Genomic DNA, 26,607 nt, shown 5'->3' on the forward strand with positions numbered 1-26,607 from the left:
AGTCACTTAATTAAGTTACTCTCTCTGCCTCAATTTCTTCAGCTGTAAAATAGAGTAAATAGTAAAACAGAGTAAGATAAAATTCAAGCAAACACCTGTTTGTCTCAGTTTCCTCATCTGTAAAATGAGGTGGAGAAGGAAATGGAAAACCACTTCAGTATCTCTGCTAAGAAAACCACAAATACTGTCACAAAGAGAGGGACATGCTGAACAACAGATCAGGTGCAAAGACAAACCGTGCAAAGAGTCAGTCTGTCTATCAGCCAGGAAGCCACTTCTTCGTTGGCCAGGCCAGGCTTTAGAAAGTCTCAAAGAGAGGTCCCACTTGTCCTAATTCTTCGTGCTCCAACCTGGACTGGTCTACTCACCATCACCAAACATAATCATTGTTTTCCCTCTGTTTTTGAGATGCCAGTCGTACTAATCCCTTTACCTAGATGCTCTTTTCCTAGGTGTTAGGGTCAAAATCCTGCCCACCCTTTCAGGCCCAGTTAGTGGCACTTCTTCTTTGAAGCCTTTACTGATCAGTCCAGCTTGAAGTGAACTATCCCTTCTGTGAATCTCCCACAATCTCCTGCTTGTTCCCCGCCCCTTTGTGGACCTTACTCCCTCCTGCTTGATTTGTAGCGGTTTTTTTTGTTGCCCCTTATCTCTTCTAGGACTGTGAGCCTCCTGAGAGTTCCCCGTTTCATTTCTCGACTTGCTGACATCCCCATAAAGAGATCCCGGACCCCTGAGTACAGGAGGAAGGTCTGCCCGGTCTTTTGGATTCTGGGGCCCTGCGTGGGCTGGGGAAGCAAGAGTTACCCTCCGCTCCTACCTGCAGCGGAAGCTTAGCATCCCTGACAGTCAGCTGTTCTGCCCTCGGACCCTGGCTCCCTTTTCTGTTAAGGACCCAAGAAAATCAACTTTGGCGCAGCGCTGGGCTCTGGGGCGCACGGAGGTGGGGCGTACGGGAGGAGAAGGTGCTTTGGAGAGAGCTTGGGGGCGCCTACGGTCGCCGGGAGCCGAAGTTTGTCCCTCTCTGAGGTCCCCTTCGCTCTCCTGGGGATCCGGGGCGCCTCCCACAAGGACAGGAGGTAGCCGGGTTCGGGGCTGGCCCCACGCGAAGCTGGGCGGGCAGCTTTTCCGTCAATCAGCCTGACTTCACTGCGCGCCCCGGCCCCTTGGCGTTACCCTCGAACCGCCTCCTGGTGTCTCTGCTTCGCTGCGATTGCAGCGTCTTGGGCTAGGGCGGGAGGGAGCGAGGTAGGGGAGGGAAGGAAGGAGGCAGGGAAGGAGCCGCCGCTGAGTGAACAAACGCGCGGAGGGGAAGCAGCCGGGTCACCGCAGGCTGGGGCGTCCTCGGCTCCTCGTCTCCTCCTTCTCTTCCTCCCCACGCCGCGCCCCCCGCCTTCCCCTCCCTCCGCCCCGCGCCCCGAGGGACTGCAGCTGCGGGCGGCTCCAGCTGCCCCAGATGTGGGCTGGGCGGCTCGCGGGCAACTTTAGCGCGGCTCCGCGTGCGGGGCTCGGGCTGCGGTTCGGCGGCCATGGATCTGCCAGCGGGAGCCGCTCGCCTCCTGCTCTACTGGGCGCTGTTGCTGCTGCCGTCACTGCCCACGGGCGCCCTGAGCGGCTCCGGCCCGCGAGGTAGGTCCCGCTCCAGTCCGGACTCCAACCCCCCTGCCCCGCGCCGGAGGGACTTGGGCTAACTCCGCTCGCCCAGGGTGTGAGTTGGCCAACTTTGGGGCCAGGGCGCGCCCAGTCTCGGAGCCCTGGAGAAGTCGCGGGTTGGGGGGACGTGGTGCCCTCAGTCTTAAGTGCCCCGGCGAGTACAGCCGGAGAAGCCCGAGGCAAGGACCTCAGAACCGGCCTCTGCCGGCTCCTACCCCCACCCGAGGCTCTTGTTGGGACCGCAAGCGGAGGGGCCGAGGAGGATGGGGAAAATGCAATTCGCTCTCTCCTCAGCTGGAGCCCCTCGACCACAAACTCTGATCCAAGCATCAAGTTTCACTTAGTGCTTGTCCCTGGAAGGGCTAAACCCAGCTGCCAACACGAGGCACTAAAGTAGGGGTGAGGTCTTTTCCCTCAAAGGGTTAAAGAGCACCACCACCAGGTCACTCTCTGGGGATCTCATGGGGCTGCCCCAGTTGGCTAATGACACTCCCCTTCCCAACTGCCCAGGGCGCCTGCTATGCGTGGGAATCTCCAGCAGGAACCTCCCTGTGATTGGACCGTGTGTTTCCCAGGGAGAAATTGGGGAAGCTTAGCCAGGCTGAGGCCAGTTAGAGCATTTTAAGTTGATGACCTGCTGATGTTATGTGTTTCCCCTTGTGTGGCCTCTGAAGGTCCCCCATCTCTCTAGTGCACTGTGAGCACTGGGGTTCATGGCATTCAGACTCTTCCACAGGCTTATGTAGCCCAATGAGGTGACCAATTGCTGGCATTGGTGGGAACCCTTGGGATGTCTGTGGGCTAACTGATGTTCATTAAGGTGGTTGAGGATGGGAAGTGTTCATGTTGCCTTCTATTTCTGTCCGTGGTCCTTTTCCCCAACTGGTGACAGCCCACCGCTGTTAACGGGCCCCTGGTCTTTGATATTGCCAACTTGTACATCTAAGCCTCTAGTTAAGGGGGAAGCAACATGAGCCAGGTAGAAGATCCCAGCCTTTGACATTGAGAAACCTGGGATCAAATACTAGTCCTGCAGCTTGTTCATTATGTGACCTTGGATAAATTGCTTCTTCTCTCTGGGCCTCAGTTTCTCTACCTGTAAAATGAAGGGGCTGGAAAAGACGTCCTTGGGATGATGGAGAATTGAGTTTAAATTTACATATCCTCTTCTTACCCCTTCCATTTTCAGGTCCACTTTTGGGAAACATAGAGGAGTATAGACTTGTCATCCCAACCAGCACAGATGCAGAGGGCAAGTTCTTATCACATTTGGTGTCTGGAGCTGGTAAAGGTCGATCCCGAAGGGATGTTGGGGACTTGCCCAGGGAGGATGCCAACGAGCAGATATTTTACAACGTCACTGTGTTTGGAAGAGACTTCCACTTCAGGCTGCGGCGGAACTCCCGGCTTGTGGCCCCGGGTGCGACTGTTGAATGGCAGGAAGATTCCCGTGAGACTCGAGTAGAGCCACTCTTGGGGAACTGCCTCTATGTGGGTGGCATCACTGGTCTGCCCAATGCTTCTGTCGCTATCAGTAACTGTGATGGGCTGGTGAGTCTCTTTTTCTTGTACAGTGCATGCAGTAAGAATCACAAATTCAATCCCTTCCCAGCAATGCAGCTGGAATGGTCGGGAGCAAGAATAGTCTTAGGTGGCAGTTAGGTTCATTTGTTATAGGTACATGGCTAGAGGAGTGTGACCAGGACTATGAGGGGTCTAGGTAGTCTGCCCTATGAGAACCAGTTCAAAGAAGTGGGCTTATCTACCCTAGAGACTTAAGGGGACATGGTAGATGCTGACAAATATTTGAAGGGTCATCGTGGTTCAGAGGGGATGCCCGGAAAGTTTCAGGGAGGCCAATTTTGGTTTAATTTAAGGCAGGCCTTTCTAACAATTAAGGCTGTTTTGTTAGATGGTGAGTTCCTGGTGGTGGGGAAGTATTCAAGTGGGGACTGAATGCCCCCTTCCCCCACCCTGTCAAGGATAAAACAGAAGGGAATTCCTTACATTGGGTGGGAGGCTAAGTCTAGATCGACTTTAAGCTCAAATGCAATGATTCTGCAATTATAACAACTGACATTTGCATAGTACTTCAAGATTTGTAGTATGTTTTACACATATTGCTTCACTTGATAGGGCTGGTCCCTCTATTGGCTAGTTGTAGTAAGTAGCTATCTCCACACAGCTACCTTAGGCTCAGCAAGCCGTCTCCCTCCACCACTTCCCCCATCCTCTGTCTGTTTGGTATCTTTCTCAGAATTGCTGTTGTTAGAGCCCCTGGAAGGGCAGGATATAGCTTTTGTTTCTTTTGTGCTTTACTTCCCCCCACCCCCACTCCAATCCCTTACCCCCAACCCCTCAGTACCTAACATACAGTGCTGACTTAGTAGATGCTTAAAGCTTTTTGGTCTGGTTATTTTCATTAAGTCTTGTTGTGGGGGTAGGGGGAGGGAGGAAATTAGCTTCCTAGGACTTGCTTTACAAATTGGTAACTGGACAGCATCCACAGTGTAGAAATTCCTGGTTATTCCCCAGCTCCTGAGTCTCAGATGGTACAGAATCAGTATTGCATTGAGTCAAACTGTCAGACACTTGTTGACATGCTATGCTCTGGCTTTTATACCCTGGGGTCTGGAAATGCAGTTTTCTTTTATCTTTTTTGGCAGGGGTTAGGAATAGGGATGGGAATGTGTGCAAATATAGAAATTTATCCATTCCTGTCCCCAGTACTTGTTTTTGCCTCCCTTCTATTCCCTCGACCCCTAAATTGCAAAGCTATAGCCCTGAGGTTCAGTTTCTACAAATACTCAGTTTCCAATACTCATGGTTAAACATGAGGAGATGCTGCAACCAGGACAGATCGACCTGGGTTTGGAAAATGAGATGAGAGCAGAGATTGGGGTGAAGGCCCAGTGCTTGCCTAGGTCCGGAGTGGGTGATTTCTCTGAGCCTAAATGGTTCCTAAAAACCCTAACACTTGCTGGCCCTGCTCTGGACAGGGATGTTCCGGGTGGAATGGCAGGCCTGAAACTGCAGATTTTGAGTTTGGAATGCGAGTCAAGTGGTCAGACTGTATCTGTTGGTGCCAGACATCTGAAGCAGGCGCACTGTGTGTTTAACACTAATTGCTACGTGGCACACACTCACTCGGTTTAGTTGAGAAAGGCAGTTTTTGTCATGAATTGCTGCTCGGCTCCCGTAATTTCTCCTTCTCCATCGCAGGCTCATGTTTCCACTAGAGGTAATTGTTCCACACTTTTCTGTGCCCTGCTGTGGAATAGAGCTGACTGGCTCTGTGAATCTTAGGAAACTCTTCTTTGGCAGGCCTAAGCGGACAAAGAAATGGGTTTAGGAGACATAAACATTTCAGGGACCTATACTTTAATCTTTTTGAAGATAGTCAAAGTGAAGCTGCTTTTCAGACTTGGTATTTCCAAGGACAATTTCCTTCCTCCAAGTTATCATCAACAAAAATCCTTACACATGATACAGGCATCCCTCACTTTACAAAATAGTCCTGTTTCTGGAAAGTGAAAAGCAGGACCCAGCACGACGATAGTGTTCAATAACAACTTGTGGATCTGAAAAGAGGGGAAAAAAAATCAAACCAAACCAACCCAACTGAATATAAAGTTAATGTTGTTTTCACATTGACTTGCATAACTGCATGAGAGGAGTTTTGTTATTATTTCTGATTGACTTTTGGTGATCCACAGACTCTTTGTACCATCACTTTTTCTATTGAGTAGAAAATTATTTGTGAACCAACACTCAAATGCACCATGGGAACTGATGTATGAAGATTTTTTTTAAAGGTAAGTATATCAAAATATGAATAGTCACTATCTTTTTTTTTTTTATTATCTCCCAGCCTCAAATCCCTCCCTTCTCTGATCCTTTCTCAACTCAGTTGCTATTTTCATATTCCTATAGGACAGGTATGACCATGTTACTCCCTTGCTCAAAAGGATTCAGTGGCTCCCTATTGCCTTTAGAATAAAAATAACAACTCTGCTGTCATTTAAAGCTGTTTACAATTTGGCTTCAGCTCAAATGAGCACAGTAACCTAGTTTCTGCTAAACCCAAAGATTCCAGCTACTGGGGACAAGAACTATTCAACAAAAACTGTTGCAAAAACTGGAAAATAGTCCCCCAGAAACTAGGTATGGACCAGCATTTCATACTGTATACCAAGATAAGTTCCAAATAGGTCCATGATTTAGATATAAGGTGACATCGTAAGCAAATTAGAGGAGCATGGAATAAGTTACCTGTCAGATCTGTGGATAGGGGAAGGGTTCATGATGAAACAAGAGATAGAGAAGTTTGCAAGGGGCAAAATAGACAATTTTGATTACATAACTGTGGCAAACAGGGTTAAGTGACTTGTCCTTTTGTACAAACAAAAACAATGCAGCTAAAATTAGAAGAGAAACAGGAAATTGGGGAAAACTTTAGGTAGCATATTTCTCTGATAAAGGTCTCATTTCCAAGAAATATAGAAAACAGAGTCAAATTTATAAGAATAAGTCATTTCCCAGTTGATAATGGTCAAATGGTCAAAGGATATGAATAGGATGTTTTCAGAGGAAGACATTTAACCTATCAATAACCATATGAAAAAATGCTATAAATCACTAATACTTAGCTCATATTTAAACAACTCTGAGATAGCGCTTCATACTTACAGATTGGGTAAGTTGACAAAAAATTCAAAATACTGGATGGTCTGTAGTACTTTAATGCATTGTTGGTGCAGCTGTGGACTGGTCTAACCATTCCAGAAAGTAATTTAGAGCTATGCCCAAAAAACTTGTAAACTGTCTGTACCCTTTGATCCAGTGAAACCACTACTAGGTCTATACCAAAACCAAGGCAAAGACATCAGAGACGGTGGAAAGAACCCACATAGCTACAAAAATATCCATAGTGGCTCTTTTTATGGTGCAAAGACCTGGAAGCTGAGGGGATGCCCATCAGTTGGGGAATGGCTGAACAAGTTATGAATGTGATGGAATACTATGGTGCTGTAAGAAATAATGAAGGGGATGGTTTCAGAAAAACCTTGGAAGACTTGTGTGAATTGATGCAAAGCGAAGTGAGCAGAACCAGGAGAACAGTTTATACTGTAAATAGCAATATTGTAAAGATAATTGAGGTAGCTAGGTGGCACAGTGGATAGAGGGCTGGGCCTGGACTCTGGAAAACTTATCTACCTGAGTTTAAATCTGTCTTCAGACACTTACTAGCTATGTGACCCTGGGTGAGTCACTTAACCTTGTTGCCTCAGTTTCCTCATCTGTAAAATCTGGAAAACTTATCTTCCTGAGTTTAAATCTGGCCTCAGACACTTACTAGCTGTGTGATCCTGGATGAGTCACTTAACCTTGTTGCCTCAGTTTCCTCATCTGTAAAATGAGCTAGAGAAGAAAATGGCAAGCCACTCCATTATCTTTGCCAAGACCCCAAATGGGGTCATGAACAGTCGGACACGACTGAAACAACTGACCAACACCAAAGAGGAATTCTGATCAACACAAGGACAATTTGGCTTCAGCCTGTCTTTCCAGGTTTACGACATATCCCTTTCCATTTACGCACTCTGCATTCTGGCCAAGCTGACCTTGTCCTTGATCTGCCCTAGCTTCTATCTCCTCCCTCCATGCTTTGCAGAGATGGTCTGTAATGCAGTCGCCTCTCACCTCTCTTTCTTGGAGTCCTCTAGCTTCTTTCAGAGCTTAGCTCACATGCTGCCTTCTAATGGGACCGTTCTTGATTCTCCCAGCTGCTGGGGCTCCTACTTCATATCTATTTTTTATTATATGCATACATGTTATTTCCTTAGATTGCCTGTAACTCCATGCCTTGAGGGCAAGGACTAGTTCTAATTTTTCCCTGTGTCATTAGAATGTAGTGTGTTGGTCTGGACCTGGTGGAGAGCCCCTGGTGAGGAAAATCCGCCTCCCAGTGCACGTGGGCAGCTCTGCAATTAGTTAACCTGAGTTATCTGGGGGCTTCTTGTTGTTCAGGAGTCTTTCAGTCATGACTGACTCTTCATGGCGCCATTTGGGGTTTTCTTGGTGAAGATACTGGAGTGGTTTACCATTTCCTTTTCCAGCTCATTTTGCAGATGAGAAAACTGAGGTAAATAGGGTTAAGTGACTTGGCCAGGGTCACACAGCTAGGAAGTGTCTGAGGCCAGATTGGAACTCAGGAAGACATCTTTTTGACTACACGCCCAGCACTCTATCCACTGTGCCACCTAGCTGTCCTATCTGGGGGCGCTGGAGGTTAAGTGACTTGTCCTGAGTCACACAGCTAGCCCGTGTTAGAAACCAACCTTAAACCCAGATTTTTCTCCATTACATTATACTGCCATCCTCCATCTTATGAACATTAGGCACTTAATACATGCTTGTTGATTGGTGTTCTATGAGATTGGACTCTCCATTTAGTGTAAGCAATGATTACAGAAAGAAATCATGTGAGAGGTCCCATAAGATATACTTTATTGTCAGAACAACTGATTAAAATGTACAAAGTTCACCTTTGTTCCCTTTAATTGCATTCAGAATATAAATTGCTTATAACCTTCAAAATCTCATTATAAAGTGGATGCTGTTAATTAGATATTTGTTGTAAGTTAAACTGATGAGGGTTGAAATTCATATTTGTACTTTCTATCTATTAATCCATATAAGAGGTGCTTAATAAATGTTTGTTGAGTTGAAAAGTACTTAAGTGGCTAATTAATGTAAACATGATTGCCAAGGTAATATTTAACCTACTTCAGAACAAGGTTTTTTTTTTTATTTTTAAACACTAATGTATACATAAAGGATTGATTTAAATCACTGGTCACTTTTATCTGTTCCTGTACTTGGTAATGCTTTGTTAGCCTGGATGACATTATTTATAGACCTGAAAAACTCAAACCAAAAAAGGCTATAGTTCTCTAAGAAGATTCTGTGATTCACACTTTGGATGAATTCAGATAGTTCTTTCCCAGTCAGGCTGAGTCAGGGAGGCCTGGCTATTGAAAACTGCAGTCTTTGTTACTAGTCCCGTCTGCAGGATAACACGTAACTGTCGGTGGACAGAGGATGCTGTGGCAGAAATGTGTTTGTGAATTGGGACTCATGCTGGTGCAGAGAACAGACCTTGGTTTCTTCACTTCCAATACCAACCTCCAGGGGAGGCTGCAGAGGGCAAAGTAGAGGCCTCAGGTCAGTGATTTTGAGTGTCTGTCAGAAGCTAAAGTGGGCAGTGTTTGGGGGAATGGGGGCTTCAGACTCTGGGTGGCTGGCCTAGGCTTCCCAATGTGGTGTGAGATGCTCAATTCAGTGAGTCTGAGTATCCAGAGGCTGCTGCCTAGGGTAAATGGGAAGCACAGGTCTGTAATTCTGAGTATCTGTCTCAATTAGCAAAAGCAAACAAAGTTTCACCAAATGACTGACCCTCCTAGAGACATTTTTCTCTCCTGCTTCTCCTTGAAGGGAAAGAGGATTCTTGTGGACTGAGGCCTCCAGTTCTTGAGGGATAGAAGCAACACGACAAAAGGGAAAAAAGCCCTGAGTCTGAAATCAGGAGAATTTTGGGTTTGAATCTTGGCTCAGATGCATAACTAGCTGTGTGATCAAGGACAAATCACTTTGCCTTTCCCAGCCTCAGTTTCCATATCTGTAAAAGAGGTATAACACATATATTACCTATATTGCAGGGTTATTGTGAGGGAAGGATAGTGATAGGCACTGGACCTGTGATTTCACGGGTTCAGGGAGCTCCCAGGTGAGGAAATTCCCTCCACCAATATAGGTCAGCCCCCTAAGTAACTTGTCCAGGGTCACAGCCAGTATGTGTTAGAAGGACTTGACTCTTGATATTCCTGGCTTTGAAGAAGACTCTCTGTCTACTATACCCTGCTGCCTGTCCATTAGAAGAAAAGCACTTTCTAAACTTTCAAATACTATAGAAATATGAATTATCATGCTATTACCATTAACAGTCATTGTTATTTATTTAAACTTTTTTTTTTAATAACAAACTTAATTGTCTCAAAAGAAACAGATGAAACAAGGGGCAAATATTACACAAATACCCTAGACTCTAATAAGGCAGAATCAAAAGGATGAATGAATACATTTAAAAAGCACTTATTAAGTGCTTACTGTGTACAGAGCTCTGGGTTAAGTGCTTGGGGTACAAATGGAAAGGTAAAGATGGCCCCTGCTCTCAAGGAGCTCATATAGGAGGCAACATAGAGGCTTCATTGAAAGTGAGATGGGAAGGTCCCATGGTCCTTAGAGTGTAATGGCAAAGCACATGGTTATGCATCTTTAATGTTATTTCCAGTGATAAAATAATATAATTTTCTGATGCTGAACCATTTGATGGTGACAAGAACTTTGCTGGCAAGAGCTTTCTTTTGTGGGTCTTCAGTAGTTACAGATGAAGTACCTGAAGTAATTTCCCAGATGCATCTCCATAAGGATTGCTTTCTGGGATGATGGAGGCTGGGTCTGAAAAAAGACCAGTCATCTGGGGGGTACTGTCACTCCAAGGGTTTACTGCCTAACTGCTAGTCAGCAATTGATGTTGGTGATGGTGAGGAAGGGGGACTCCTGCTCCATAGTAATTGCTCTTTTCAGCGAGGGCTGAGGGTCTGAGGGATGCTGCTGTTCTCAAGGCTCCTGCATTTAGGGTCTTGGGTTATCTTCATTGCGGTTCTAACAGAATTAATCAGATGGTGGTTTGACTTGCTTGGTATGTGCCACTTTCTGTCTCTTAATTAAAAATAAGCAAATAGTTTTTCTTTTGTTCTGTGTTCTCTCTTAAGCCTATCAAAATTCTATCATATTTGGCTCTTATCAATGCTATTTCTAGGACAGGCTAGTTCAGTCCCTCATTTCCTCTCACCTGGACTACTATAATACCTTCTTAATTGGTTTTCTTGCCTTAAGCCTTTGCCTTCTTCTTTAAAAAGTTCCACATTAGTCATCTTATGAAAGAAGACACAGAGCCAAAACAAACCAAAACAAGAAACCACGGTATAAATAAAATGAAAATAGTATGCTTTGATTTGCATTCAGACTCCATGAATTCTTTCTCTGGAGGTGGGTAGCCTTTTTCATCAAGAATCCTTTGGAATTGTCTCCCATTATTGTATTGCTGAGAACAGCTAAGTCATTCACAGTTGATAATCATACAATATTGCTCTTACTGGCCGTGATGTCCTCTTGGTTCTGCTCACTTCACTTTGCATCAGTTATGTTAAGTCTTTCCAGGTTTTTCTGAGAGCCTCCTGCTCAGCATTTCTCATAGTACAATAGTATTTTATCACGTTCATATACCACGACTTGTTCAGCCATTCCCCAGTTGATGGGCATCCCCTGAATTCCCAATTCTTTTCCATCACAGAAAGAGCTACCATAAATACTTTTGTACAGATAGGTCCTTTTCCCTTTTAAAAAATCTCTTTGGAATACACACCTAGCAGTGGTATTGCCGGATCAAAGGGCATGCACCGTTTGGAAGCCCTTTGGGTGTAGGTCCTGATTGCTCTCAACAGTCTCTCCCTTATCTCATTCTTTCCCCACATAGCTGTCACAGGGATTTTTCTGAAGTGCAAGTCCTACTTTGTCACTCTCCTACTCAGTAACTGTAATGGCTCCCTAGTGCTTCTAGGATCTAGTCAAGTTAACACAGATTTGCTAAGTTCTGACAATGTGTTAGACACTGTGCTAAGTGCTGGGATCCAAAGAAAGGCAAAACCATTTTTTGCCCCACAAGAACTTATATTCTAAAGCAGGAGAGAGCATGGAAATAACTAGTTACATAATAGATTTATACAAAATTGATAGTAGGTCATCAGAAAGGGAAAGACACTACCGCAGCTGAGGGGACTGGGAAAGCCTTTTTTTCTAGGCCAAAGGTAGGATTTATGCTAAGTCTTGAAGGAAGCCAGGTGGAGGTGATGGGACAGAGCTTTGTGAGCATGGGGTGGGGGACAGTCAGTGCAAAAGGATGGGGATGGGAGATGGGGCTTTTGAGGAACACGGGGTAGGCCAGCGTCGCCAGGTGGGAGTAGAGACTGGAAAGGTAGGACAAGGACAGTTTATGATGAGGTTTAGAGGGCAAACAGAGGAATTTATGTTTGATCCTAGAGGTAGTAGGGAGATCCTGGGGCTCATTGAGCAGAGGTGTGATATGGTCAGGTCTGTGCTTTAGAAAAATCACCTTACAGCTCAGTGGAGATGGAGTAGAGTAGGGGTAGACTTGAGGCAGAAATATCAAAATACAGTCCTCAGTTGAGCTTTGAAAGGCCTTCATGACCTGGCCCCAACCTCCGTTTCCAGCATTACCATATATTACACCTCTTGTTCATCCTACAGTCCAACCACGCTGGCCTTCTTATTGCTTCTCACACACAATACTCTATTTCCCACCTCTGTGACTTTGCATACGCTGGTCCTATATATTGGAATGCACTCCCACCTCCTTTCTACCTCTTAGAATTCTTTGTTTCCTTCAAAACCCTACCCAGGAAACGCTTGTGTGAAGTCTTTCCCGATCCCCCTACCTGCTGGTACCCTAGCACAACATCTTGGGATTTTTTGTTACCTTGTTAAAGTTAGGGGTTTAGGTTGGTTAAAGTCACTTTCAATTCTGACAGGCCTTGATTCTGTACCCATTTCATAGATGGAAAAACTGAGGTCCAGAGAGGAGATTTAGAATTAGGAGGACTTTAGAGATCATCTAATTCGATCATCTGATCTTTACAATTGATTGGTTTTTTAATTTTTTTTTTTTACATTTTTAGGCAATTGGGGTTAAGTGACTTGCCCAGGGTCACACAGCTAGTATGATTTTTACAGTTGAAAAAACTGAGGCACATAGAAGTGAAATGACTTGCCTAAGACAACACTGATAGTAAGTGTCAGCGGCAAGATTGAAACCCAAGTCCTCTGACTCTAACTTTGGCACTCTCTACTGGACCACGTTGTTTGCCCGAGGCCACATAACAAGTTAGTGGAAGAACTGGAATTAGAGACCCCAGGTCAGGGGATCTTTTATTTATTAGAATCTTTTATTTCCTTCAAGACCCTAGACTGGGTCCCTTTTTAGCAGCCCAACCTTAAGGGTCACTGATAACCACGATCAAGGGAAGACTTGCTTTATTGGTTACTCCCATGGAATCTGAATTCCAGCCAAAGACAGAGCCCTCCAACTGCAAGAAAGTGCCTGGGGTTCATTCACAGGTAAAGCTGTTGGTGTGACTGGGAATGTGTTAGTGACCGCGCCAGACAGAGCTGATGTCGCTCGGTCCAGGAAGGCCAGGCTGAAAGCCACATTCCTGGGAAATGAGTTTGTTTCCATGTGGATCTCACAGAGTGTCTGATCTAGGCCGGCATCCTCAGCCCTCTCTCCAGCAGCCGCACAGAGAACAGGGACGCAGGGGCAAGGTCATACCGCCCTCTCTGGGCTTTCCACTACAAAATAAGGGGAGATTGGGTTAGATGATTTCAGAAACACCCTCCAGCTCTGATATCCCATGTTCTAAGGTTCCTTCCAGCTTGGCTAATTCTGTGCTTTGTGTTTTAAGGTCCCATCCAACTTTGGCATTCTATATTCCTGTTGATTAGAAGCACTTACTAAACGCCTACGATGTGCAAGGTGTTATACTAGTTTTGGGGAAGTATATTTGTCGACATCCTAGAAGAAAATAACAATTCTAGTACCGATGTCTTAGCTTAGAGAGACCCTGGCTACTCTGGGGTGGTGATGGTAGGTAACTGTAGACAGTCTCAGCTTTCCTGACTGATGGTTTTTAACCACAGGCACATCCTTAAATTTGGGGGACCTTTGTTTTCCCATATTTACAACGAGATTTATGATATTTCCCCATCATTTCCCCATAGGATAGCAATAGAAAGAAGTACTTTTTAGTCTTTTTTTTTCAGTCATGTCCAACCCTTTGTGACCCTATTTAGGGTTAGGGTTTTTTGACAAAGATACTAGAGTGGTTTGCCATTTCCTTCTCTAGTTCATTTTACAGATGAGGAAACAGAGGCAAACAGGGTTAAGTGACTTGCCCAGGGTCACGTAGCCAGTAAGTGTCTGAGGCTGGATTTGAACTCAGGAGTATGAGTCTTCCTGACTTCAGGTCTGGCGCTCTATCCACTACTACCCGACTGCCCTTAGAGAGAAATACGGCAATGCCAGTGTCTCTCTTGGTTGAAAGTTGGGCATTCTAATTGGTCTCTGCTGAAAGTCTCCCCATTCCACTCTATCCTCCACCCAGCTGTGAAAGTGATTTTCTTATAGCTCAGATCCACCCATGTCAATCCTATAAATAAAATCCAATAAACTCCAGTGGCTCCCTATTACCTCTAGGATGAAATACCAACTCCTATGTTTGACATTTAAAGCTCTTCATATCTTGGCCCCAACTTACCATTCTAGCCTTATTACACATTAATTGCCTTCACTCTACAGCACAGGCAAACTGACCTTCTGAACTGTATCTCCTACACGGTATTTGATTTCCTGACTCTGTGCCTTCACGTCATCTGCTTCTCCCTACCTCTTTCCCCCAAGATCACTCGCTCCTCCTTTCTACCTTTTATTTCCTTCAAAACTCAGCTCCCGCGCCATCTTCTGCAGGACGTCTTTTCAAATATTCACCCTCTCTAATTACTAGTGACTTTTTCTATGAAGAAAGACCTTGTATTAATTATCTACACATCTATGTATGTACACATTGTTTCCCCTAATAGAATCCACATCCTTCCAATGCAAGGAATGTTTCATTTTTGTCTTTGTATTCCTAGCTCCTAGCATAGTGCCTGACATAGTAGGTGTTCAATAAATGTTTACTTGTTTGCTCAACGGATTCTAGGACTTATTGTCCTTGTTTTGGTCAAGGAGGGGCCTCCTGATGCCTTGCATGTGTTTGGAACGTCCCCTGATGCATTACCCATCCCACGGCATTTCACAGTCTGAGTTTCTCGCCACCGCTAGCCTAGGCTTTCACTCCTCTGCCATCTCGGGCTCTCACTCCACACATATCCTTATCTCAGTATGAGCCCACAGGATGAGAGGGCAACCAGGAAGGTTTATGCAGTTGTAGGCTACATCAAGGGAGGTGTGACGTCCACAGCTAAGGAGGAAGGGGTTCTGATTTCCCCTGCTTTTGTCACACCCCAAATGGAGCATTGTTTTTGGTTCCAGGTACCACGTTTTAGGAAAGACTTTGATCAGCTGGAGTCCAGATGAAGGTAACCAAAGGCGGTGAGAAGACTGGATACCATGCCATATGAGGTTAATTTGAAAACAACAAAACAGAAGAAGGGAACGTTGGGGGACATGATAGTGTCTTCAAGTATCTAAGCATTTATACATAGTGCTTTAAGCTTTGCAAAGAGTTTTATAAATCTCTCATTTGATCCTTACAACAACTTTAGGAGATAGGAGCTATTATTACCCCCATTGTACAGTTGAGGAAACTGAGGCAAACAGAGATTAAGTGACTTGCTCAGTGCCTCTCACCTAATATGTGCCTGAGGCCGCATTTGAACTCAGGTCTTCCCGACTTCAGGCCTGGTGCTCTATCCGCTGTGCCACCCAGCTACCCCAAGTGGATGATCCCTCAGAGATATTGCAGATGGAATTCCCATTCAGGGAGAACTTAGTCTAAATGATCAAATGAGATAATGTTCATAAAGCACTCAGCACAGCGCCTGGATCATAAGAAGTGCTATATAAATATTGGCTATTATAATATCTGAGATCCCTTTCGGTTCTTTTATTAAAAATTAGTATTATTATTTTGATTAGGCAATGTTAAGTGACTTGCCCAGGGTCAGCTAGTCAGTGTTATGTGTCTGAGGTTGGATTTGAACTCAGGTCCTCCTGAATCCAGGGCCAGTGCTCTATCCATTGCGCCACCTAGCTGCCCCTCTTTTGGTTCTTAGTTTCTGGTTTCTGGGCTCCAAACAATTTTTCCATTTCTGTCTTGAACTCTACTTAGCTAGCTATGGAATAAGAGAGGTGGGAGAGGTTGTGCTGAGTCCTAACTGCTGTGGTGGTCCCTTCTAGCATCTTGACACATCCCTCTTTCCCTAGTTTCTACTTGAATAAATTAAGTGGTCAACACCCGATAACGTGGCTGTTGTCTACTCAGAGAACAAAGCCTGGCCTCCCCCATTGTCCCTTCTCTCCCTCCCTCCCAGGGACTTGGGCATCCAGGGAGTCTGGCTGTCTCTTTGGCCCAAGAGAATAAGGAGGAAAGATATTCTATAGAAGAAAAAAAATTATTCCTTTTCTCCCTCATACACACAAGGAAGTGCCATGATTGCTGCGTGAACCCACAGAAATTACTTGCTTTCAGAAACACTAATTGGATTGAAACTAATTGGATGGGGGAAGTGGAGAGGAGGAGAGAGAAACTTTTCTATTAGCTACTTGTATAGCTATGGATGAGAAGCCAGCCCTCCTTGGTGAGGGAGTTATAATGAGTGTGTCCTCTGATTTCTCTTGGCTCCTGAGTGGGCCTGTAAGGAGTGGGGGGTGGGGGGATCAGGTTAACACAGATGTGAAGGGTCAGCACCACTTCAGCAATGATGGCTAAGCTCACCACCATCTGTGGGATGATTCACAATATTATCTCTCTCATCTGGCCCTAGACAATTAATTGCTATCATTCGTCCCCAGACTATTAATTGATGAGCATCGGCATTTTAAAAAGTGCATATGTCTCATGTCATAACTGAGGAAAGACAGACTGGCTGATTGGTTTAGTGACTGGAGAATGGGAGGGTGAGACTAGATAACCCCCTTTCATGGAAGGATATGGAGAGGATTCCTGTACAAGTGGGAGATTGCATTTCTTTTTTTTTTTTCTTCTTTTTTTTTTGGCTAGGCAGTGGGGGTAAGTGACTTGCCCAGGGTCACACAGCTAGTGTCAAGTGTCTGAGGCCAGGTTTGAACTCAGGTCCTCCTGACTCCAGGCTGATGCTCTATCCACTGTGCCATATAGCTGCCCTGGAGATTGCACTTCTGAGGCCGCTCTGGCTCTGAGAATCTCTGGCTCAGTCCTTGGTGTTAAGGCCCACCTTTGACCAGGACTGGTTATATCATCCTGGCTAAGTTTTAGTATTCCAAGAGAACCCTTTTAAGGTCATAAATTGTAGTACAGTTGCCAGTCTGCATCCGTGGAAGTTTATCCGCTGGAAGCTTCCTTATATTAGTAACATCACAAGGACCATTAGATTGTAAGCTCCTTGAGGTCAGGGAAGGTCTTTTGCCTCTTTGTATCCTGATGCTTAGCACAGTGCCTGGCACATGGTAGCTGCTTCATACATGCTTATGATTGATTGATTCCCCCTAATCCAACTTCTGCCTGAGTAAGGATCTTTCCAGAGCATTTATAACAGATCAGGCTTTTGTTTGACGATATCTACTTGCCAGCTCTACTGTCTTCCAAGGCAACCCACGTTATTTTGGGCAGGAGAAATCTATTTCAGAGGTATCTGGGTCCTGGGGCAGCGCCTTCTGCTCTTGAAGCACTTATGTTCCAAAGACGATTCTTCTGTTTGAGAGTAATCGGTGTGTGATATGGACACTCTCTCAGCTTGAGGCTACAAAGTCGGCTGAAGGCTCCCACACATCCTTTCTTTCCTAGTGGCTGCAGGGCACTCAAATTGGCGGGGATTTGCACTAGTACTCCCTCGAGTTGGCCCTCTTGGATGTCTGTGCTCTAAGATGATTTACTGAGCTGGAGCAGCAGACCCTCTGAGGGATAGGGGGCTTCTGTGAGGATGGAGTCAGTGGGGAACGAGATACTGATTAGAAGAGGGACAAGACGAACTCCCCAAACTCTTGAATCTATGAAGGGCATTAAATCCTAACCACATTGACACCCTACTATAGTACCAAGGCTTATATAGGATGCTATTTACTGCACGTGTTTCCTATTAAATGTCAGCTGTCTGCCGCGCCTGCAGCATTTCCATTAATATGGAAAAGTTATTGCAGAGGCTTGAGCACCCTGAGCAGTAAGAACTCGGAGGACTTTCGTTCTCCCATGAATTTAAATTGCATTATGTCTCTCCTACTTTCGGGGTCTTTAGAATGGTACGCACAGCTTCGGATTGCAACCCTGCTGGAATACACAAGCATCAGGCATTCTGATTGGCTCCTTTCCTGAATGCTAATTCCCTGGAAGAGCTGGGGACACTGTGCTGTCCTTTAGAGACAGAGCTTTGGCTCTTTCTCGTGATGGCTTGGGGGCCAAGGGCCCTTTCTCCTGCTGCTCCCGGATCCCCGGGAACTGCTGCAGGGTTTCAACTCTTTTGCCTTCTTATTAAAAGCTATGGAAGAGAATTTAGAGTGAATGTCTTTTCCTGAGGCTGGAAATGAGCACATCAGCCCCCCCGTGGCTGTGGAATGGGAGAGTTTAGCGCAGGCAGTAATTGTCGGTACCTGCCTGCTGATTTGCAGACATCCTGACTGTGTCTGCGTTGACACCTGAGTGTTGTATGGGATCTGCTGAAGGCAGGGCTGGGGATCTCTGGGGCAGCGTTTCACCAAGGCCTATGGCAAGTCCCAGAGGAAGGGATGTTACTTTGTTTCGGGTGCTGCAGCCCTGCAGCCTGGAGGACGTTTCCCTAGCCCACTGATTAGAAAAGTTAGGCAGCTGTGAACAGGACTGAACCTCTTAATTCTCGTTTTCACTAGAGATCACTCCCGTTAGTATCCAGTTAGACAAAAAATGGATTTTAAAGATTTATTTTTATTTATCATATTTTATTTTACAGAAGGAACAATGAAATAAGTAGTGATTCCGAATGTAAACCTTCAGGCGCTGTGGGATGGAGTAAACCTCATCTCTCAGAGAGGAAAGATAAAGCAGCTTGACACCTTTTTGACTGCAAGGAAATTTTCAGGCATAGCTAGTAAATTGACCAGCACCTGTACAGTGCTAAAAATAAGTTTCTGAAGGCAAGGTAATTCCTTCCTCATGACTGGAAAAGGAGGTGAGAAGGCGTATACTGAGAGCCAGGGATAACAGGGATATAACATAGCTTATGTACTCTATTAGTATCTAAATAATGGGAAGAAATCTAGAGGAAGGCCTCTAGCTTATCAGGTGGCCCTCAAAGTTGAGGGTTTATTGGAAGGTGTGAACAAGGGTCCCACAATATGAGAAGATATGGATGGGTTGCAATCAGCACTAATGGAGGGACTGCTTGCATTGGTGTGGTCACAGATTCATTGAAGTATTAACGTAAGGCATCCCTATATACATGAGCAACATGTCTAAAATTGCATGGGAAAATGAACACAAACTCTTTGAAGTTTTGACATAAAAGGTGACAAGCTATTTCCCAGTGTATAGGCAACTCTTAAAGTGGCAGAGAGACACAGAACGTCAAAGGACTGTGGTAACAGTGTGATTTATTTACTCGGATACCCATGGTTTGATGAACAGTAGCGATGCTTTTACCAGAGAGCCTGCTAACTCTTTATCTCTTCTATCCTCTTCCCATCTTCTTACAGCCTTCATCCATTGTCCTCCCCCCTCTCTACTTTCCACAGCCTCTTCTTTCCCTTTCTCGCTATCTCCCTCATTTAATAGACCTGAAAATGCTGGGGACACATTGCTGTCCTTTAGAGATGGACTTTTTACTCTTTCCCAATGGTGGCACAGGGTGGTGGGTGAGGGCCCTCTCTCCTGCTGGTCCTGGGTCCCCAGGAAATATCTCCAGGTTTCTACTCCTTTGATTTCTTACAGAATGCCTCTTTCCCTGTCTCTCTATCTCCCTCATTGAATTGACCATAATACAAAACATAAGGATATTATTTATTCTATTAATTGAATCAAGTTTTGGTTTTCCTTTTTCATTTACAAAGTTGTTGAGTTAAGCAGTCTCTCTCTCTGTCTCTCTGTCTCTCTCTCTCTCTCTCACCCACACACACACATGCGTGCATGTGCACGCGTGCACCCACACACACTATTTGGTTATAGTACTTCTTCTATCAAAGCACTCTGCCAGTGCCTGACCATGGCATTTTGGAGGACTCTGGGTATGCCATATGGAACACATGCTCTAGCAGGTCCAGAACTGTTATTAGCAATTTTTCAAGTCCATTTTTTAAGACAAATGCAATGGTTGAGGAATGCTGGATGAGGGAGACTTCCAGGAGAGTTCCTAGATCTTAGGACACAAGGCCCCATGGAGGAGAGACTGTAGAACACTGCCCTGTTGATAAGAAATAGATGTCATGGTTAGGAAACAGGGTGGGACTGCAAACAGGAAAGATTTCACCTGGTGTTCAGCTGTCAAGGAAAGGAAGAATTTTTACTAATTATTTTTGCTAACTAGGTATTAAGCTCAGTTATTTCTGTAATTGGAGGAGTACAAGTACTATGAATGCTATTTAAGCGTGGGCACCCTGGAGGTAAGCTCCAGTTGCCCTGCCCTTGTTACAGCTCTATGTAGGGCCCTCCAAGTTGGAAAAAGCTTCGAGTATGTTGTCAGTAACAGATTGTGTATCTGAGGATCTTCCAAGCCCAGCATAGTGAAGCTTACTAGCGGATGATGATTTTTTGACCAAGTCATTTCTTGAAATTAGGCAGGTAGGTAGCATGGTGGATGGGACATTGGACCTGAAATCAGGAAGACCTGAGTTCAAGTCTCTTCTCAGATACTTACTAGCGGTGTAATCCTAGGCAAATCCCTTACCCTTTGTCTGCCTAAGTTTCCTCTTCTGTAAAATGGGGGTAATAATACCACCTACCTCTTAGGGTTGTTGTGAGGATCAAATGAAATAATACTTGTAAAGTTCTTTGTCAAGCTTAAGGCAATATATAAATGCTAGCTAATATATCTACATCTATATCTATAGCAAGATATTATTATAAACAGTACAAAGGTATATTGGAGCTGCATTCTGTGTTGATGGGAGAGATAGACATAGCAATTAACCACAGGTCTTTAGGGTGCTGAAATATACACATTTTAAAATTCCTTTCTGTTTTGTCCTTTGGATATTTTTCATCAAGTTGGTGGCCCTCAACAGAAGAGGGGTTCCTCACTATTGGCCCACAGACTAGGACTGGAAAATGATTTATAATTTCCAGGAGCATTTGTTCCTAGACCTGAAAATTTCACGATTTGTGAAGCAGGGGTCTTTCTGACCGAGTTCAGTAAAGGAGAGGGGAGAAAGTGTGGTGTAAAAGGAAAGAGCGTAGCTAGGGAGGGGATCAGATCAGGATGTAAGGCCCACCTCTCTTACTCACTGTATGACTTGGTCACGCCTCATCTTTCTGGGATTCAGTTTCTTCCTTTGTAAAATGATGAGATTGGATGTAATGATCTCAAATGTCTCTTCTAGCTCTGATAATGTCTTCTTCAATGTACCAAGGTTTTTCTAGCTCTGCCATTCTTAGATTTTCTGTGATTCTTCCTAGAGTGGGATTGAGCTCCCTTTCTTCCTTTTAGGCATATGCAGAGATGCATAGGAACTAGAAGCTGAGATCCGATTGTGTGTGTGTGTGTGTGTGTGTGTGTGTGTGTGTGTGTGTGTGTGTGTGTGTCTGTGCACACATTTGGGGAGGTTGAAGGTCCTGACACCTAGAAGCCCCGTTGAAACATTCCAGCCAAAGCTTTGGTATGTTTCAGGCTGTGGAGAGACTACAGGGCCTTTTTCATTACAAGCGGATTTTGTTGTCTCATGTGTGTGTGATTAAGATCCATGATATGTTTGCAAATGTACTCCATGTCTAAATCCTGGGCAGGGGATGTTTTCCACAGACTTGGACTGCATGTTGGCTTGGTTTGGGTGTCTCTTCTTTGACTGTTGGATCACACCCTTTATCAAGCTGTTGTTGGGTCAAGAAGAGAATTGCAGAGTGCATTGTTCAAGGGTTTGAATCCCATCCGGCAACTGACAGAGAACAGATGTAAGCTGCACGTGGGCCCAGTGGTGCAGCTTCTTTCTCAGGGACTCAGCGTCTCCATCGTAAATACTCATTTTGGAGAGATTATTACCAGCCTGTAAGAATTGGCAAAGGGCTGAGTGATGGCATCTGGGTCCGTTCTCCAAGTTCATAAGCAGACATATTTTTATAAAAATGTGTTTTTTTTTCTTTTTTAGGACCGTCAGCCAAAGAAGATTCTTCTCTCTGTTTTATCTCAGGAAATATAAACAGATGCAGGTGCTTGTCTCAGAACCAGAGAGAAAACGGCGAGGTTTAGGATTAGGGAACAATAGATAACCATGATCAGCACATAATTTACCTGGCCTGTAAACTCAGGATGCTCTTGGGTGTCCCTCTCTCTCCTGCCCTCTCGGCCCCACCACCATCACCTGCCTAGGATCCTTGGACTTAGTGGATGGTGATGATGATAACAATCATAACTCTTCTCATTTAATCTGTAGAACTTTAAGATTTGGGCAGCTAGATGGCACAACGTTTGAAGTCCTGGGCCTGGAGTCAGAAAGATCTAAGATTGAATACGGCCTCAGACACTTACTAACTGTGTGGTCCTGGGCGAATCACTTAATCCTATTTGCCTTAGTTTCTTCATCTGTAAAATGAGCTAGAGAAGCAAATGACTCCATTTTCTCTACCAAGAAAACCCCAAATGGAGTCATGGAGAGTCAGATACAACTGAAATGACTGAACAACAATAACAACACTTTACGATTTACAAAACTCTTTTCTTTCTTTTTTAATGAGGCAGTTGGGGTTAAGTGACTTGCCCAGAGTCACACAGCTAGGCTGTATTATGTGTCTGAGGCTGGATTTGAACTCAGGTCCTCCTGACTCCGGGGCCAGTACTGTATCCATTGCGTCACCTAGCTGCCCCCAAATTCTTTTCTTACAACACCACTAAGTAACAATAATGATGATGATGATGATGATGATAATAATAATAATTACTTGTGGAATAGTGGAAAGCATACTGCAATGAGCTTCAGGAGGCCTGCGTGCTAGGGCTGGCTCTGCACCGATGGGCCGTATAACTGTGGGCAGGCTATGTCACCTCTTTGGACCTCTGTTCCCTTTGTAAGACAAAAGTGGGGGTTCACTAAATGGTCTTCAAGGACCTTCCAGCTCTGATAATCTCAAGTCCTTGCTTTTTTGATGCGTGTGTGGGAATACCTGCTATTGCAGACTTCTATCTTTTTATCAGAAGAATCCTCATAACTAGGAGTGGAGCATGGGCTCAGATGCTGTGAGAGGCTGCAGGCCCTGTTACCTTGCAGGCAGATTCTGTTGTCCTGGAGGAAGACTTGTGTGCCTCTATGTGGATCATAGCATAGTAAAGGGATGGGACAGATACATTATTAACTAGGATATAAAGCGGTATGGGGAAAAAACCACATTTGGAGATGTGTTCCAAAGGACTGGAGGAGCATTGAGAATGATCACATCTACTTGAGGGAGATCAGGGAAGGCATCTTGGGAGAAGAGACATTTGTGCCAAGCCTTGAATGATAGGTTGGATTTTGATTAGTGGAAATGACAGGGAAGGGCATCCCAGACACTGAGCATTATGAACATAGGTACAAGGGAAACATAGCGTGGGGCATACTCAGAGATCAAGTTATATGACTGGCTCCTAGGGTAGGTGAAGGTAGGTAGGGCTAGAAAGATAGGCTGGAGCTAAAGCATGGAGTTCCTTGAATACCATTTTGGGAGTTTGGCCTTTATTGTGTAGGAAGTAAAGGGCCACTGCAGAGATTTGGGCAGGGCAGTGATGAGATCAGTCCTGGGCATTAGAAGGACTGATTTGTACTACAGAAGGAGAGGATGAGGCAGGGATACCAGTGAGATGGCCACTTCGGTAGTCTAGGCAAGAGGTGATGAGGGCTGAATGAGGGTTGGGACCATGGAGATGGAGAGGAAATGATGGATGTAAGAGCCGATGCAGCGACAGATAGAAAACATCGCATTGGATGGAACCATCTATCTGGTCAGGCTCCATATGAGCCTTGGGATGGAGTCTTGAAGTCAGAGATTGCCCTGCCTGGCCAAGCAAGACCTAACATGAAGGGAGTAGATTTCCCTGTCATGCTTCACATCATAAGGTTCTCTCTGAGCATTAGCCTCTAAGCATTCTTCCTTCTTTTCCTTATCTTGATCTTCTGGGCAGGTTTGCATCGGTGAGCCCAGGATTAGAGATCATCACCAGCTCCTTTATTGGGCTAGCCTGGCTCGTGGCAGCTCAGAGTATGCTTTCTGTGCTGAATTACCTGCTTGGGGATATGTGAAAAACAGTTCCTGAGGTTTGATTTTTGATCCAATGTACTTTGTTTCTTGTAGATTTAGATACGTTATAAGTCCGCAAGGCCATGGGGGCACTGGCTTCCAAACACTGGGAGAGCTGACCATCCCTAGGAGTGAGATTTATACTTACTGATTTCATGATCACTTTTAGATGGTCTATGTACAGCAGAACAGATTCATGAACAAGTGAAAAAGCAATTAGTAAGGGTTTACCGTTGTACTAAGCACAGGAGATGGAAATACTAAACGTAAGCCAGTCTCTACACTCAGGGAGCTTCTGTTTTAAGAAGGAAAGACAACACATAGAGGGAGTGGTAGACAAGGAGGAGTATTTTAGTCCGGAAAGCCATGGGGATGGGTGGTGAGTGGGACAGTAGAGCAATGATTGATGTGTTTTTTTGAGAATGGTGGTGTTGATTTGATTGCTTTCTTAGGAGTAGAGGTGGAATGAGAGGGAGAAGTGGGGAGGATATGGTAGCATCACGTGATGGTGGAGGGGGAGCAGCATGTTCAAGGTCTGACTTGGGACTAGAAGTGAGTGCCCACCAATCAAGTTCTAGAATCGGAACAGATAATTTGGGCAAGGTCACAGGGACCGCCATGAATGGGTAGCCTGGCTGTTGACAGTTGAGACTTGTGTCCTACAGGTTCTGTTAAGTCCCTAAGGTTCCGTCACTTTCTCCCATAAAAGAGTGAGGGTATCAGGTGGTCTCACTCTGGGTTCCCAGGATTCCTTAGGAAGTTGCTTCGAACCGTGTCTCAATGCCCTAACGCAGTGTTGAATCCTCTGCCTCTAGGTGACACTTTTAATCGGAGTCCTTGGGGAAGATTTTGGCCCGGGCTGCAGCAGGAGTGGAAATCAAAGTCTATAGCCTCAGTTGTGAGCTCAAAACTAATTAAGACAGCTTTATAGTAGTGAGTGTTTACCTAGTTAACAATAGCTGACATTTCTATAGTACTGGAAGGTTTACGAAGCAGATACCATAGGTATCATCCCCATTTTATGGAACAGGAAACCGAGGCTCAGAGATTATGTTTATGCAGAGAGTAAGGGAGTGAGAGACCAGGATTTCAATCCAGGTCTTTCTAGAAAACAAGTCTAGCACCCTAGAGTCTAGAATCCAAACTTCACAGAACAGATCCTCTTAATAAAAGGATTTGTTGGGGCAGCTAGCTGGCGCAGTGCATAGAGCGCTGGCCCTGAAGTCAGGAGGACCTGAGGCTGACACATAATACTTCCTAGCTGTGTGACTCTGGGCAAGTCACTTAACCCCAATTGCCTCACTAAAAAAAAAAAAAGGATTTGTTCTGTAAAACTTGGACTCGGTCAAAAGGCCGCACCCAAGGGCTCGAAAGGCCACATGTGGCCTGGACCGCAAGTTCCCCACCCCTCCTGTAAACCATACTGCCTCTAAGAGAGTGCTTTAAGGTTTACAAAGCATTTTATATACATGACCTCATCAGATCTTTACTTCACCCCTCTGAGATCGGGTACGCAAGTATCATACCCACTTAGCAGATGAGCTCCAAGAGAAGTGCCAGACCTACAGGAATCCAGGCCCTTCTGAATGCAGAAATATTTCTCCAGTCAACAGCAATCAAGATTGAGCCTGGGGTTGTGAAGAAGGCTGTGCCTGGGGAGTGGACAGCTTCATAGGAACTGAGATTAAGAGCTGGGAATAACCTCAGAGGTCCGCTAGAATAAATGCCTCATTTTGCTGATGGAGTTTAGGAAGGAGGCACGTGCAGTCAGTATGCCGATGGAATCCTGGATTCTTCTTCTTTTCTCTCCTCTCCTCCATCACTCCCCTTCCCACCCTCAGGGTCTCATAGGAGTCCTGATATTGGCAGATTTGTCTGGTAGGGCTTCTTACAGTCATGGGCTGAGTATGCATCTACAAGTTCTGCCTTGCCACGTATGTGGATGCAGGAAACTGAACTGGGAGTCAAGAGACTTAGCTGTGCTGCTGGCTTGCTGTGTGACTTTAGGCCAGTCTCTTTCCTCCTCTGGGCTTCATTTACCTCATGTGTAAAACGAAGGGAGTTTGAGTAGTCCATCTTCCTGCTATTTGTCTCTGTGAATGGGCATGCTCAGGGCTACACAGTTAAGTCTGGCAGAGGCAGAAGCGAAAAGTTCAGTCTCCCCCCTCCAGTCTCCAGCAATGGTAACTTCTCACAGCTGGATCGAGTTTCATTGTTGTACGGCATTTGTGGTTTTGAATACACGCCCAAAGACCTCTGGGTAAGGAACACATTTTAAATAAATCATACTCGGTATCTATGGATGGGGCCAGCCCTTTTGTATCTTGAGTTTCTAGCAGCAGACTTAGTTTAAGATGATTTTAAAATGTTTTGCCATGGCTTTGGGGCTCCTCTTTTTCCTTGGGCATTTGGGTCATGTCTTTCTGATGGTTTCTATGCCTGGCTGTTTCTCTGTAGCGAGGGGGAGCCTGTGTTTTCATGAGTTTTATAAGAGAGCTCTAAGAAGGAATTATATCAATTGATACTTAATTGGTGATGTTCCTTTGGCAGGCTGCTGTGTCTTGTTTAGATGTCACAAGTTTCTGCCTTCGTGCATTTTTTCCCAGCATCCCTCTAAAAGTTTCAGAATTCTCCAAAGCAGTGTTTCTGAGATGGAGGGGTATGGGATTGG

At 45.1% G+C, this 26,607-nt stretch overlaps 1 protein-coding gene across 1 annotated transcript in view; it reads left to right on the forward strand.

Moving 5' to 3' along the window:
* The first annotated feature begins 1,260 nt into the window (after positions 1–1,260).
* Positions 1,261–26,607, forward strand: part of ADAMTS2 (ADAM metallopeptidase with thrombospondin type 1 motif 2) — a 445,202-nt gene continuing 419,855 nt past the window's right edge. The window contains 2 exon segments of the mRNA XM_020964237.2: positions 1,261–1,629; positions 2,843–3,204. Coding sequence (XP_020819896.1) covers positions 1,530–1,629; positions 2,843–3,204 — 462 coding nt within the window. The 5' untranslated portion in view covers positions 1,261–1,529.

This window comes from Phascolarctos cinereus, unplaced genomic scaffold (genome assembly GCF_003287225.1).
Source record: "Phascolarctos cinereus isolate Bilbo 61053 unplaced genomic scaffold, phaCin_HiC Scaffold_2;HRSCAF=192, whole genome shotgun sequence".
NCBI classification, from domain to species: Eukaryota; Metazoa; Chordata; class Mammalia; order Diprotodontia; family Phascolarctidae; genus Phascolarctos; species Phascolarctos cinereus.